A 16,198-nucleotide genomic window follows, 5' to 3' on the forward strand; every position below is an offset into this window, starting at 1 on the left:
TTCTTGAAGACATACTACTATTAAGATCTCAATACTTTCCTTTTTGTTCTACAGATTCACCACAATTTCTATCAAAATATCAGTTGGTTTTTTTGTCAAAATGTCAGATTCTTCCTAAAATTCATAAGGCAATACAAGGGGTCAAAACCTGCCAAAATAATCTTGAATGAAGGTAGGGGTTCAAAGTTTCAATTTCTAAAGTGACTACATGGCAACAGTAATCAAAAGATTAAGTGCTCATAAGGATAGACAAGTAGATTATTGGCATAGAATTGAGAGTCCAGTACAAAAAACAAACCACGTATTTACAGTTAATTGATTTTAAACAAGTTCAGAAGACAATTCAATATAGCAAAGAATAGTGTTTTCAGAAAATGGTGCTGGGATAAATGGATATTCACATACAAATCCAAGTGAATATCTATATCCATATACAAAACTCAATTAAAATATATGTCATATACCCAAATGTAAAAATTAAAACATAGCACTAAATAGGAATATGGCATTTTATCTTAGTGCTATTGTATTTGGCAATAGTTGCTTAGTTATGGCACCAAAAGCACAAGTAACAACACAAAGAATGGAGCTAAAATTGTACTTCATTAAAGTTTCAAATTTTTTCTTTATCTTGGATACACCATTAAAAAGTGAAAATATTCCCAACCTCAGGATAAAGAGGCAGTAGGATCATAAGTTCAAGTCAAGTATCTACAACTTAACATGACTTTATCTCAAAATATTAATTTTTAAAGGACTGGGGATATATAGATCAAGCTTAAAGTGATCCTTGGTTCAATCCTCAAGATCAATAAATGAATAAATATATAAGTAAATACACACATAAATGTAAAAACAACTAGAGCATGGAAGAAAACTTGCTGAAGTGTACACCTTAAAAGGGAGGTTTATCTAAACTATATCAAAAATTAAAACCTCAGGGGATGTAATGGTGCATACCTATAATCCTAGCAACTTGGGAGACTGAAGCAAGGACACCAAAAGATCAAGACCAGATTTTGCAAGTAAGGGAGGCCCCAAGCAACTTTGTGAGACTTTTTTTTTTTTAATAAAAACAAGGAGGGATTTTTTTTTAAATAAAAACACCTCTGAGTTAAATTCCCAGTATAAATTTAAATAAATAAATAAATAAATAAATAAATATTAAAATGTTAGATTACATTCTCAATAAAAATGGAAGAGAGATCTAAATAGCCATTTGTCCACATATAAATGAATAATAATTGAAGGAAGAGTGAGGAATGAAAGAAGGGTAAGCAAGAAATGAATGTCAGAGACCAGGCAGAGATACACTTTATTTGAGCTGACAAATAAAGGCCATGTCTCCATAGGACAGAGAGGCAAACAGACTTAAGTTCTGGGACTTTTATAGGGCAGGCTCTGGAATCAGAGGCAGGTAGGTCCTGATGCAAGTGGTTAGGGGTTAAGTTGGTATAAGGGAGTTGTGAGCCTTTCTCAGAAACACCCTTGGGTGGGAAAGTGAAACTTTTTAGTTAAAATGCAATGGTACCAGTCACTTAAGATGGCCATCTGGATGCTAAGCAAGGACCTTATAATAATCATATAAAATCACTCAATATACTTAGAAAACAGAGAAGTGCAAAGCAAAATTAAATAAGGTATCTCTTTGTATACATTAAAATAGCTACAATAAAAAAGTCCAAAAAAATAAAAAAAACAAATTAAGGCAATGATGGGGAAATTAAAACTTCCACATACTGCAAATGGGAATGCAAAATGGTTTAAACAGCTTCGAAAATAGTTTGGAAGTTTCTGAAAAGACTGAGTATAGAGTTACTGTATGACCTCTCAAGTTCACCCCTACATATATAGCCAAGAGAAATTAAAACCTATGTCCATACCAAAAATTATTCAGAAACATTCCTAGCATCTCTACTAAATCTAAAAAAAGCCACATAAATGTTTGGTTGAATAAGTAAATATATCATATATTCACAAAATGGAATGTTAATTGGTAAAAAAAATATGAATTACTATATTACATATGACTGAAGTTTAGGCTAAATGATAGAAGTCAATCATAAAAAATAATATTTCATATAATATATGGAAAATATCATTTTGGAAAAATATGAGTGTTAATTTCTATGAGATTTTTAATGAAAATATTCTAAATTTACAGAACTCTGATTATACTTCAAACTGAATTGCACATTTTAAATGGATGAATTGATAATATAAATTATATCTCCATAAAGTTGTTAAAGGAAATTCTATTTTAAAAAAAATTTCTCAAATGTTAGAAAACATTTACTGCCAAATAATGGAAACAATACAAATGTTCAAAACTGTTGGGTGTTTTAATCAGTTTTTCACTGCTATGACTAAAAGATTTAACCAGAACAACTGCAGAGGGGGGAAATGTTTATTTGAGGGCTCATGGTTTCAGAGGCCTCAATCATTGAGGTGAGGCTGAACACTAAGGCAGAGAGTGTGGTGGACAGAAGCAGCTGGCATGATGATTAGGAAGTAGAGGGAAAGACTTGTCAAATACCAAATATATAACCAAAAAGCATGCCCCCGGGGTCCTACTTCCTCCAGCCACACTCTACTGTCCTTCAGTTATCATTCAGTTAATCCCACCAAGGGATTAATTCACTGATTAAGATTCTTATAATCCAATCATTTATCCTGTAAACCATCTTGTATTGTCTCACACATGAGCTTTTGAGGGATGCCTAATAGGTAAACCATAACAAAAGGTTAAAAAAAAAAAGCATGGTAATCCACATGATACAGTCATACTAGATTAAAAACATTACTTATAGATTGATGCAATAATATTAAAATATTCATAATAAAATGATAATTTAAAGGAACAGGACAAAATCATTTATACTTTGAAAACAGCAGATATATTACTATACCAAAATATTGTAGTTGCTGTCTGTGTATTAGTAGTAGTATTGGTGATTTCTGTTCAAATTTGTTTCTTCACCCTAATTTTACAAATTTTCTATAATTTTAGTAGAATAATTTTTAATGAAATAAAAGCAACTATTTAAACACAGATTGAATCTGCCATCAATAAGTGATTGCTGAACTAATGATTATTACTCTATCAACTCATTTTAATAATGTTTAATGATGATTGAGTTGATAGATAATATACTTTTTGAATGTAATAATAATTATTTTGAACTAATAAGGTTTTATATAAAATTACAAATAATTGAGTATGCAAATATACTCATTAGTATCCTTTATTGTATCTCTAAATTAAAATTTGTACCAGTTGAGCTAAGAACATCAGTTGCTTTATCATTAAAATAGTATAATGATACTATAATGATACTATAAGACTATAGTAATATTTAAAATAAGGTTATTAATAAAAATCACCAATAAATATTAGCTATTCTATTCCCTATTAATCAGAATAATATGTCATAGGTGACACAATAAAAATTATAATCATTCTTATTCATAATATACAGAATATATATTTAGGATTATTAACTAACAGATTTTTACAAACAGCCTGTATATTGTGACTTATGATGCTGTTAGTAATAGAAGTTTATAGTAAAAAGAAGCAAAAGAAAAGTTAGAAGAGGAGCTCCTTATTGAAGAGAGGTATTTTTCATTTGTTTTGTCTTAAGTCTTTAAAATCCCCTAGGGCTAGAGATTCATGATCCTTAAATAATCTATTCTAGCTTTTTGTACACTGACAATCAAGTTACAGTTTGGGTTCCATCTGAGTATTACATCTACCTATTTTATTATTTCTCTCTCTCTCTCTCTCTCTCTCTCTCTCTCTCTATCTCTCTATCTCTATCTCTATCTCTATCTCTTCTTATTTAGTATTAAGTAAAAGTTCATAATAAACAAATGCACAAATTTCTAAACAAATCAATTATGTTTTATTGATATAGTATTTGAGGAATTCACTGACAAATCACATTAGTCATAGTTAACAATGGGCCATAGCACACAGTAATAGAAACAGGATTTGCATAATGGCTCCTATGCATTATTGTGGGTATAAAGAACTAGTAATAGTTGTCCAGTACTTTGGAGCTCCCTTAATGTCTACAAAACTGGACAAGCACAATTGAGGTAATATTAGAACTCAATCTAACTGGATACAGTGGTGCACACCTGTAATCCCACCAATTTAGGAGGCTGAGGCAGGAAAATCTCAGGTTCAAAGGCAGCCTCAGAAATTTAGCAAGACATTAAGCAACTTAATAAGACCCTTTCTTAGGGGCTAGGATTGTGGCTCAGTGGTCAAGCACTTGCCTAGCATGTGTGAGGTACTGGGTTCGATTTTCAGCACCACATAAAAATAAATAAAGGTCCATCAACAACTAATAAATTTTTTTTTTTTTAAAAAAAAGACCCTTTCTTAAAACAAAAAAAGTAAAAAGGGCTGGGGACATGGCTCAGTGATTACATACTCCTGGGTCACTCCCTGGTACCAAAAACGTAACTAAATAAGTAAAGTAAAATAAAGCTCAATCTAATCCTAGCTAGCTTCAGTCAATCCACAGCCTACCTTGATGACAAAGAAGAAAGAACCCTCACTAATTAATTCCACAAGTGTTGCACACTTTTGTATTCTCCGAGCTACTCTATGCAGCTACAAAGAATTTCTTGAAAGAGCTTTTCTTAGAGTTTCAGTGCAGAGATTTGACAGTAAAAGATATGGTGTAAGTTAGTATCACATGACACCAAACACTGGACATAAACTGTAAAGGGTGGTTAGAGAGAGTTGCTGACTTCTGTTGAAGATGTTTTTTTGAATGCTGGACAAAAGCAAATTTGGCAAATGCAAAACATTAAAAGCTAGGTGGTGAGTAATGGAGTGTTCAAGATGACAAATAATACCCTAAAGAAAAAAAAACATTGTGGTTCACTACTATCAATGAGGATAGAGGTTCAAAACCTAGAAGTACAAATCACAATCACCTGAAAATTCTGTTAGATTTTTTGCTCTGGTCTAGGTCTCTCAACTGTGGCACTGTCAGCATTTGTAGATGTATAATGCTTTGTTGTGAGAAACTATCCTGTGCACTGTTTAACAGCATCCTTGACTTCTACCCAAAAGATGCCTATGTGTACCCTTTCAACTATGAATACGAACAACATTTCCAGGTATTGCAAAAATGTAATTTTTCCTCAATTGATAATCAATCAAGTAATTGATTGCTTAACTAATGACTATTGCTCCACCAACTCATCTTAATAATATTTAAAGTCAGATTCTCAGTACTAGGACTACCAGATTCCCTATCCTGGCTTTCTGACCCCCACATATTAATTGCTCATATCATTTGAGGCTTTCCCCTATATAATAATTTTTTTTTCTTTTATTGTTGATGTTGTTCAACATCCATTCTTATTTGGATACATCTGGAATAATCCTTACTTTTTTCTTACTCTAGCATAGTAGTGTGGAGAAAACTAGAATCTGGAAATATATATGTGTGAGTTCAAATTCCAGCTACATCTCATTCCACTGTATTATCATCACTCACCCAAACCCTGATCTCTGATATTACTTATTCATAATTGCAATGAAACTATCAGGGATGGCATGATTATCATTACTCTCTAGGTATTTGATTTATCTATCTATCTATCTATCTATCTATCTATCTATCTATCTATCTATCTATCTATTATGTCAGAATCAGGGGCAAAATTCCAAATGTGAATCCTGAATACAGAAGTTAATCTGATCCTCTCAAAGCAATGAACTCTTCCTGACACCCTTAACTCTTTAACAAACCCAGTTTCTTCACTAGTTTGACAAATGAAATAACAAAAATATGTTTCCCTAATTTTATTCCTGTAATGTAGTAGTAAGTGATCAAAAAATATAGTGTTTTTATTGTCATTATTTTAATTTCTTTTTCCAAATCCCCCTCTTTCTGATCTTCCCATGGGCTTTAATTTCTAAGATTTTTCTATTTCATCAAAGTCCTCATTCTAAAAGCACTAAAGAATTCATAGCATCAACTGACTCTTTTTTCCCCTGGAAGTCTGAAAAGGATCCACTTTCTACTTATTGCCCTTGGATAAAAACAAGGCCAAATGATAAAATGGAATTAAAGATCTATTGCTTAAGACCAGTCCAAAATCAATTAAATGACTTCCCTTTTTTCTCTATTAACTAGAAAATTTTCTATTTGATTAAAAACTAATGGCCAATAAACTTGGAAGCTGAATCATAGCTTTTATTTTTTTTATTTAAAGAAAGAATGTCAAAAAGACAAATGAACTAATATATCCTTGGTTTTCTTGAAATGGGGCAAAAAGAGAGAAGCACTTTTTCAAGGTTAAAGTTACACTGAAAAACATTTAAGGCATCAATGTACCTAAGTCAAAGGAGATTTTCCATTATCATTTGAGCTGTCAGCATGTTCAGTGATGTATTTCTGGGAATGAACAGATGTCAATCTATAGTTGAAAGTTAGTGATTTGAAAAATAATTTACAAGATTGACTTATTTATAAAAATATATTCTTCACTTATTTTTCATGGTGCTTTAGTTGGATACATGGGTGAGATAATGTGGTCTAATCAAACATATTTTGCAAGAAAATTTGTCAATCTCCTAACAGCTATTAATCATCTACTGTGAATTATTACAACCAGAGCTTTTGAGAACAGGATTCTAAGCAGAATAGTTTTGATAAAGAAGACGACATAGAAAGACATTAGGGAATCATATGTCAGTATTACTCTGCTGAAGAGACTTTTGAGCAGTTCAGAGGAATTATAGAAGCATGAGTTACTTAGATGATGAGAAAAGAAAGGGACCTAAAACAGATTGCACTTATTTCATGTAAATTACTCTAAAGTTTGGTGTTGGGATTTTTCATACCATGAGAAGCACTGACTTCATAGCATGAAGTTTCATGAGATTTGCATAATTCTCTCAATACAGTGAATAACATAGATCCCAGGTTAAGTTGGCAAAAATTTTAATCTTAGTAGTTCATCACCATAGATCTTCTGGGACTTTTAAATTTTAGGTAACATTTTGAAGAATAATTCAGATGCCAAATAGGAGTCCACTTTATAAATATTTTGTGTTTAGAAATTATCAAAAATAATCCATCTAGTATTTCCAATAGCTTTTTAAACCTATATGTTAATCATTTTGTATTTTAGATATTGTTACAGGGTTTTTGTTTTCTTGGGATAGTGCTTTGCATCTTGAAAGATTTAATGGACTTGACCATCTACAAATACATACAAAATTCTCATATGATTTAAAAAATATATTCTTGAAGCAAGTTTGAAATATGACAGCACAAACTAGTTTTGGTTCACTATCACAAGAACAAGAAGAAATTGAACCAACTCTAAAAATTCACTTTGTAGCCAAGGAAATGGTTTTCATAAAATTGAAAATATGTCCCAAAGCAACAATAGTGTATTTCTTAAGCTATTGCTGTTACTGACATAAAAAAGAATTCTTTCTATAATTCTTCTGTGGCTTTAGTTGGTGAAAAAGTCCTTAATAGGAAAAAAAAAAAAAAGGAAACTTGTAAATAACTGCTTTTTATTAATTCCCGGGCATAAGGAAAAAAAAAAAAAAGACTCACTTGAGGGGCAACTGCTTTAGTTATTAGATGGTTTTAAAATAATATGATTCAGTATATAAATCATAATAATAAATGATGTTTAACCAGCATGAATTTTCAGAAGTATAGGGTGATTTCATAAAGTAATGCCAGCTACAATCTAAATAATTTTTTTTTCAGTGGTTATAAGGCAAATGGCATACTGAAACGAGTTGGAAGTTGGGTATTCTATTACCTGGATTTTTATCCTATATTTTTGTTCCAATTTCTTTACCTAAAACATGAAAGAGTGCTACAGATGGTATCAAATACTTTTTTTCAGGTTACAACATTCAAAGATATTTTGCATATAAGTGCTGTGGGACTATTAAGAAGGCATTTTTTCATGTAAATAGGTAACATTTGCTGTATAAATATGGCAATGATATTTTCTCACATATTCTTCACTGTTTTTAAAGAGCCTTTAATTTTTAGAGAACTTTTAGGTTCACAGCAAAACAGATCAGAAAGTTCCCATATACTTTCTCCCCTACCCCACAGAGAACCTCCCCCACTATTAACACCTCACACCAGATTGGTGTGTTTTGTAACAACAGATGACCCAACATCCATAATTTACTTTAGAGTTCACTTTTAGTATTGTACAATCTATGAGCTGAGAAATGTATTGTACAATCTATGAGCTGGGAAATGTCCCCTCTTACCCTCACAGGATATGTCCCAAGACCCCCAGTGGATGTCTCAAACCACAGATAGTACTGAACCCTATTTATAAACATTACAACACCAAGCAATCTTTCTGAGAACAGAGACAGCTGTTAAATGACTAATGGTAGGACAGTGTATACATCATAGGCATGCAGAATAAAGATGTGATTGATGTTCCAAATAGGATAAAGTGAGACAGACAGAGACTTCATGCTACTAAGACAATCCCCAGTTCAAAACCTATGAATGGTTTACTTCAGGAACTTTTCATGAAATCTCTTCAGACTATGGAGGACCATGGATAACTGAAATCACAAGAAGTGAAATCACAGATAAGGAGGAAATGCTGTATAACAATACAGGCACTCAGTGTTTTTACTGTCTTAATAGATTACTATGTGATTATATTAAAAGGATGTTAAATAATTTCTCTTAATGAATGCCAGTCATACCCACATAATGGTCATTATACTTTGTTTATCTTTCACCACAACTTAGTTGGGATGTTCTACATTTAGTAGACAGTAATCAAGATTTGTTGAGTTGGATGACCCAAATTTGAACTGAAGAGATAAAAGATCAAAAAAGAATATAAGCTTGAAACTTTTAGATAAATCATCATTCTCTTGAAAAGAATGTTCTCTATTCAAGTAAAAACTTATTGTTTCACTATTATCAAAATTTTGCAAAAAAAAAAAATCCTAAGGAAAAGGGGACTCAGAGCATTATTTGCTGAAGATCATATAACTAAGTACAGCAATGGGTTTTGTTCTGAAAGTTCTTCTCCTAACTAAAATATCTTTTAAAGCATCAAATGCAGTATCCAATCATAAGACAGAATACTACTACTGTGCAAGCAAGGATTTTCAAAGCTCAATATTCCCTGCTCCCCCCCCAATGGAGTGGGACTTTTCTAGTGGAAAGAAAAATCAAATGCTATGAAAAATAAATTTGGCCACAGGGTATTCTTTCTTCTGTGGTAGCATCCAAAAGTGCTTCATCTGGTGAAAAAAAAATCCTTTTACTGCAAATGTTTTAATTTATTAGGATTAACCCAGTGAGAATCAGATGTGTTAATCCTCATGAAATTTACAGGTTTAAACAATATAGCCCTGTAAAACTGCACTGTGGAAATGTTAGCAATAAACTGTGATACTTGTACTTAAAATACAATCTTCCTCCATTTCATCTTCTTATTATTAATAGATCTGTTTAGTTAAAATAATGGACAACTGTTTCTTCTACTTTGCCATTTAATTTTTTAAAAAAAATCATTAGTTTTTGTTTTTACTCACAACAGCTCTGTTGGAGGGATGCATTTTTATTATCTCATCTTAGAGACCAGAACATCAGGGAGGTGGTTAATCAAATCCCATCATATTAATCAGCTAAGTAGGTTGAATTTAAAATATTCTGACTCATGTTACATTTTTTTCCATTGAACATTCTATCTAAAGTTTTTTTCTGACTCAATTTAAAGCTTTTGTTGAAAAATTGAAGTGGCCATGTTGGTAATGCACACCTATAATCCCAGCTACTCATGAAGCTTAGGCCAGAAGATCCATCAAAATCAAGGTCAGCTTGGGCAATTTAGTAAGACCTAGTCTCAAAAGTACTGGGGATGTAGATCAGTAGCAGAATGCCCCTGGGTTCAATCCCAACTATCACCACAAAGGAAAAGAAGAAGGAGGGAGAGGAGAATGGAGAAAGAAAAAAGATTTAAAGTAAAGACATTCTAATATTGCTATTGTGGTACTAGAACACAAAAACAAATAGGCAGAGACAATAAGAATTATCTTAATTCACTGAGTTTTCTGGCTGTCTTTGGTTTGTAAACAACCACTCTGAAATTTAGTGGAAATGATCATTATGTTTCTAAGGTGAATGTTAGTAATAGAAAAAAAAGGGAACAGAATATTTGCAAAGGGAATAATGGTGGAAGAATTTACAATCAGGTGAAACATGAAAATAATGGTTTAAAAGAGAGAAATACAGACCAACACAACAAAAATTGTTCTTTTAGGAGCAATATAGTTATTTCTATTTCTTCTTTCTTGAAGCAACTTCTCTCCACACAGTTATGGAGATTGTATATTCTCTTTAATGGTCATCAATCAAGTTGCTGACATTTACTCTGATGCTAATAAATTTTTATAAAACACACTAGGTAAAAAATCAGATTGTACAGTAGATAGAACCACACAGGATACACTCAGAACTGATTGAAAGCTCCTGATACTACCACCACCATCTTCTTCTTGAGTAATGTTTGACTGGCTCATTGTCTAAGCACTCTATGCCAGCTTCCCAAGTATGACAAATACAAAAGTTTATTTCTATCATTTTTTAATATTTCCACAATCTTCAAATAAGGAAACTGAGCCTCAAAAAATTCTATAACATAGTGAGGACCCAGAGTTAGTAGGTGACTGTGCTGGCAGTGTGAACCATTCTTCTATACCAAATCCTGAACCATTCCATTATATAGGTTACTAGTTTCTAAATCTCAGTCCTTGGTTTCCAAGCAAATCTTACATTGCTGTTTTCTGATTGTCAAGATTTTAATAGATTTTTGAGTGTTGTATCTACCAGTCTATTCCATATGCCTACACCTTTTTGTAGTTAAAAAAAAACAGATTTTCTAAAATTATTTTTTCTAGGAATGTAAATTAAAAACATGGCAGACACAATATGAAGAACCAGAAGTTTTAACTAAAATAACTAATTCCTCCTGATGAAAAGCTATTTTGATACAAAATAAGACTATCATATTAATAAATATTGGAAATTTTGCAATGGGAGGCTGCTATTATCTGTAAATAACATTATCTTGTATCATGATACACAATATAAAAGTTTACTATTTCAGGGCCACAATGAAACCTCAGAGAGTAAATTTCACCCATTAAAATGATCAGTTTAACCTTAAGATGCAAGAGTTTAACTAATAATATAATGAGAATATTAAGATCAAATAACTTTTATTATTTCTGTATCCTGGAAATTTATCAAATACTTTCAATAATCATTATGGATTAAATTTAAAAATTTATATTATTAAATATTCTTTAAATTTTAAAGAATCAAATATATGATGCTAGCTAAAACAATGGATTATGTGCTAAGCAAAACTATACATGTTAACACAATAAATTTTTTCAATAAATTCAAGTTTTCTAAGTTTTGCACTTGATTATAATATATAATAAACTTCTAAATAATGATTTATGTACATAAAAGCAGAATAGATCTTATCATAAGGTAATACATTTCCATGAATAAATAATTGGGTCCATCAACTTTTATTGAAAATCATACTATGATTTTAGCAAAACTAACATATTGTTTAATAAAATATACTATATTTGTCTAAGTTCACTAAAATTGTGAAAAAAAATAACATGTTACTTAAAAAATATATTGTAGCTGTCTAAAAGACTCTTTTTAAAATGCAGAAAGTTTACCTCGCTGTGATTGCAAACATTTGTACAAGATAATTTACTGAAGGAAATCATCTTTCAGCCATTTGTGAAGGTCTCAAAATTTATTACTTTGCATCCCAGGATTTCATCAACTGTTTAAGTAACGTGTGTTAGAACTGAGAGGAAAAGTAAGCTTAGTACCAGAAATCCATATGCTGATGAATAAGGATTTTAGAATATTATAATCTGGGATAATAAATTTCAAATATGGTAGGCAAAGGAATGGTTATGAACATGAAGAGAGAGCCTGCAGAATGGGAGAAAAATCTCTGCTTGCTACTCTATGGACAGAAGATTACCATCCAGAGTAAGTCAAGAATTAAAAAATCTTGACACCAAACAAACAAAAACACCACATAACCCAATCAGTAAACAGGCAAATGAACTAAATAGATATTTTTTTAAAAAGAAAAAAAATACAAATGGTACACAAATATATGAAAAAAATGTTGAACATTTTTAGCACTCAGGGAAATGCTAATCAGAATACACAGAGATTTCATCTCACTCGAGTAACAATGACAATTATCAAGAATGCAAATAACAATAAATGCTGGCAAAGCTGTAGGGGAAAGGTTACATGTTATAGTTTAGATATGAGGTGCTCCTCTAAATCTCATGTGTGAGCTATTGCAAGAATTTTCAGAAATGAGATGATTAGAGTATGAGAGGTAAAACCTAATCAAGTCAGTTAATCCATTGATAGATTAAATGATGGTAACTCTAGGCAAGTAGGGATGGCTGGAGGAAATAGGTCACTGGAGTGTTCCTTTCGGGTTTATATTTTGTCCCTGATGAGCAGAGCTCTCTTTTTGTTCCTGGTCACCACATCCTAAACTACTTTCTTCCCCCCACACACTTCTGCCACATTGTCCTCCCTGGCCTTGGGCCCAGAGCTAGAGAGTCAGCCTACCATGGACTGAACATCTGAAACCATGAGCTAAAACAAAGTTTTTCTCTTATACATTGTGTTTGTCTGTTATTTTTGTTGCAGCAATGAAAAAGCTGACTAAAATATTAGTTATAAATTGTTGGTAGAACCAAAAATTAGTACAACCACTTGGGAAAGCAGTATGTAGATTATGTAAGAATAGGAATGGGAACACCACATGAATCAGGTACCCCACTCCTTGGTATTTTATCCAAGATTTTAAAAATAAACATATTATACTGATACATACATACCAATGTATATAGTAGCAAAATTCTCAGTAGCCAAGTTCTGTAACCAGGCTAGGTACCAGTCAATGGATAAATGCTTAAAGAAAATTTAGTATTTATACACAATGAGGTTTTGCTCAGCCATAAAGAAGAAGGAAATTGTGTCATTTGCTTGCAAACAGTTGGAAATGGGGAACATCACACTAAGTGAAATAAGCAAGACTCAGAAGGTCAAAGGTCGAATGTTTTATATGTGGAAGATAGAGAAAAAAGTATTAAAATAAAATGGGGATCTCACAAAATTGAAGGGAGATCAACAAAGTAGGGGAAGAGGATATTGAGGGAGGAAGGAGGGGAAAGCATAGGGAAGTACTAGGGAATGGAATCTACCAAATTATGCCATGTTCATATATGAATATAACAAAATGAATTCCACTTATACATATTTACATACATATACACATATAATGGTAATACATTGGTTAGTATAATAGCGATAATAATAACAACAGAAGGTAGGCCATTTTTTTAAAAATCCATTCATCAACTAAAGGGCATCTAGGTTGGTTCTACAGTTTAGCTATTGTGAATTGTGCTGCTATAAACATTGATGTAGCTGTGTCCCTGTAGTATGCTGTTTTTAAGTGCTTTTGGTATAGACTCATGTGGCATATATACACAATGGAATATTACTCAGCAATAAAAGAGAATAAAATCATGGCATTTGCAGGTAAATGGATGCAGTTGGAGAAGATAATACTAAGTGAAGTTAGCCAATCCCCAAAAAAGTAAATGGCAAATGTTTTCTCTGATATAAGGTGACTCACTCATTGTGAGATAGGGAGAGGGAGCATGGGAGAAATAGATGACCTCTAGATAGGGCAGAGGGGTGGTAGGGGAAGGGAGGGGGCAGGGGGTTAGCAAAGATGGTGGAATGTGATGGACATCATTATCCAAAGTACATGTATGAAAACATGAATTGGTGTGAACATACTTTATATACAGAGATATGAAAAATTGTGTTCTATATATGTAATAAGAATTGTGATGCATTCTGCTGTCATGTACTTAAAAAAATAAAAGCAATTAAAAAAAGAGAAAAGAAAAAGAAAAATGAAAGCTGATTACTATTAAAGAAAGGTATATCAGTAAAGTAGAGCAAGTATGTCACGGGGAGTAGGAAGGGAGGAAAAGAAAACATATTAAGTAATGAGATTGAGCAAATTGTTAAATGTATGTAAAAAATAGCATAATGAAATTCCCTATTACATATAATTATAAGGTACCAGTAAATTTAAAAACAAATGATAAGCACACTATGAAAAAGTTTCAACTTAAAGGTTAATTCTTCCTGATAAAAAGCTACTTTGGATACAAAATACAAATATAATAAAAATAATTATTGAGCATAAATTTTTTAAAAAATATTTTCAACCAAAGAGAAATTTGCTTTTCTAATGTTAATGTTAGATAAACTTATATCTTTACAAATAAACACTGGAACTTATATAAACACATTACCATAGGGAATGTATTATTTAGTTAAAATGAGTGATGGAAAGATTTTTACAATTTTTTTTTTTTTGTAGGGGTACAGGAGATTAAACTCAGGGACACTCACCACTGATCTACATCCCCAGCCCTATTTTCTGGGAGACAGGGTCTCACTGAGTTATTTAGCAACTCACTTTTTGGGCTGACTTTGAAATCGTGATCCTCCTGACTTTGACTCCTGAACCACTGGGATTACAGGCATGCCCCACAGTGCCTGGCTACATTTCCATAATTTTATTAGGACACAAAAAAACTAGTTAACTTCAATAAATTCCACAGTGTCTACCATTAATTCCAAGTCATTTATTTATATTAGCTAAATGCTAGTTTCCTGTCTTTCACCCTGTACTGACAAATAAGAGGGAAAGGTAAAACCTGACTCCAAAATGATGCACAGTGTGATAAAAATAATTAAAAGCGGTTTAGTATTTACAATGTTTTCTATTAGTTAGATTACATTTGCTGCTGTCTGGATTAGATTTAAAAATCACATCTTGAAAATATTTTGAATATGATCATAATTTTATTATAAAATAGCTCAAATGCTTTACACACCTTTATATTTGTTCCTAGATGAGAGTATTATGTCATTTGAAAAATATAAAAATAAAAATAAATAGCCAACAGCAAATCACAACATATTAATTTATTTTCAATTTAAATACTCTATTTTAGGAAAATTTTACATGATATTTTCTTTAAGTAAAACATTTAAGACAATTTGTGATAGGCTTAAATATTTATCTTCAATTTGTTTTCTTATTTCCAACTTGGCTATCAGAGTTCAGATAAAAAGTTATATTTCTATCATGCTTAGTAAATCATATTAGAATTATACCTAAATTATAATTAAAAAGTTATTTACCAGCATGGAAATCTATTCCCACGGCAAATGAAGTTCCCGAGATGGGCATCAAAGCATCCATTTTGTCACTTGGTTCAAGAGGTATTCCCCTGATTCCTTCATGAACGGAGTACATGAGAAATGATTCTATACCTAAATTGGGGGGGAAGAAACAATACAAAAATAAATATTTAAAATTAAAATAACTTAATCAATATTATTTAAATTAATAATGTATTTCTTAGTCTTTTAAAAAATTTTTGATTGTACACTACCCTTTCTTACTAGCTAAAAGGTAAGGAATCGTGGTTTTCACCTTGAGTATACAACATGATCTCTAGCAGGTTGGTTAAAACGGATTCCTGAGCCCATTTCCAGAGGCCTCATAATGTGGAATTCTGAAAAGTTCCCAATTGGTGATGATGGTATTAGCGTGGGAAAACCATTTCCATAAGCACAGAGATAATTATTTGTTACTGTTGTTGTCCTAATATATATCTATCTATTTTTAAGAAAGAGTAAATTTCTTAAATCCTGTAGAACACTAGACATGCACCAATTGCTTATCTTTTGCTATTAATATCTTACTTTTTCAGCATTAAAAGCATATCCTAAAATAAGCACATAAAATAACAATACTACCAGAAATTTTTATGCTAACCCTTATCAATTTTGCTAATATATTAGAAAATACTTATATATTTACATATTATTTTATTAACATCAAGATTCTTAGATTTATATCTGTTTCTGTCATTTTTTATTCATGGGGTTTGGGCATGTTAATTTCTCTGTAGTTAAGTTTTCCCAACTATAAAATAGTAATAATAAGAGATCTACCTCATAAAATTATAAGGATAAGTGAATTA

The 16,198-nt window shown here is 31.5% G+C and overlaps 1 protein-coding gene across 5 annotated transcripts in view; it reads right to left on the reverse strand.

The window, feature by feature from the left end:
* The window catches only part of Lrp1b (LDL receptor related protein 1B), a 1,779,935-nt gene that overhangs the window by 513,732 nt on the left and 1,250,005 nt on the right, over positions 1 to 16,198 (reverse strand). For all 5 annotated transcript variants that reach the window (XM_078017329.1, XM_078017328.1, XM_078017330.1 and 2 more), the window contains exon 35: positions 15,351 to 15,482. In XM_078017329.1, coding sequence (XP_077873455.1) covers positions 15,351 to 15,482 — 132 coding nt within the window. The remainder of the gene's footprint in view (positions 1 to 15,350; positions 15,483 to 16,198) is intronic.

This window comes from Ictidomys tridecemlineatus, chromosome 7, assembly GCF_052094955.1.
Source record: "Ictidomys tridecemlineatus isolate mIctTri1 chromosome 7, mIctTri1.hap1, whole genome shotgun sequence".
Lineage (NCBI taxonomy): Eukaryota > Metazoa > Chordata > Mammalia > Rodentia > Sciuridae > Ictidomys > Ictidomys tridecemlineatus.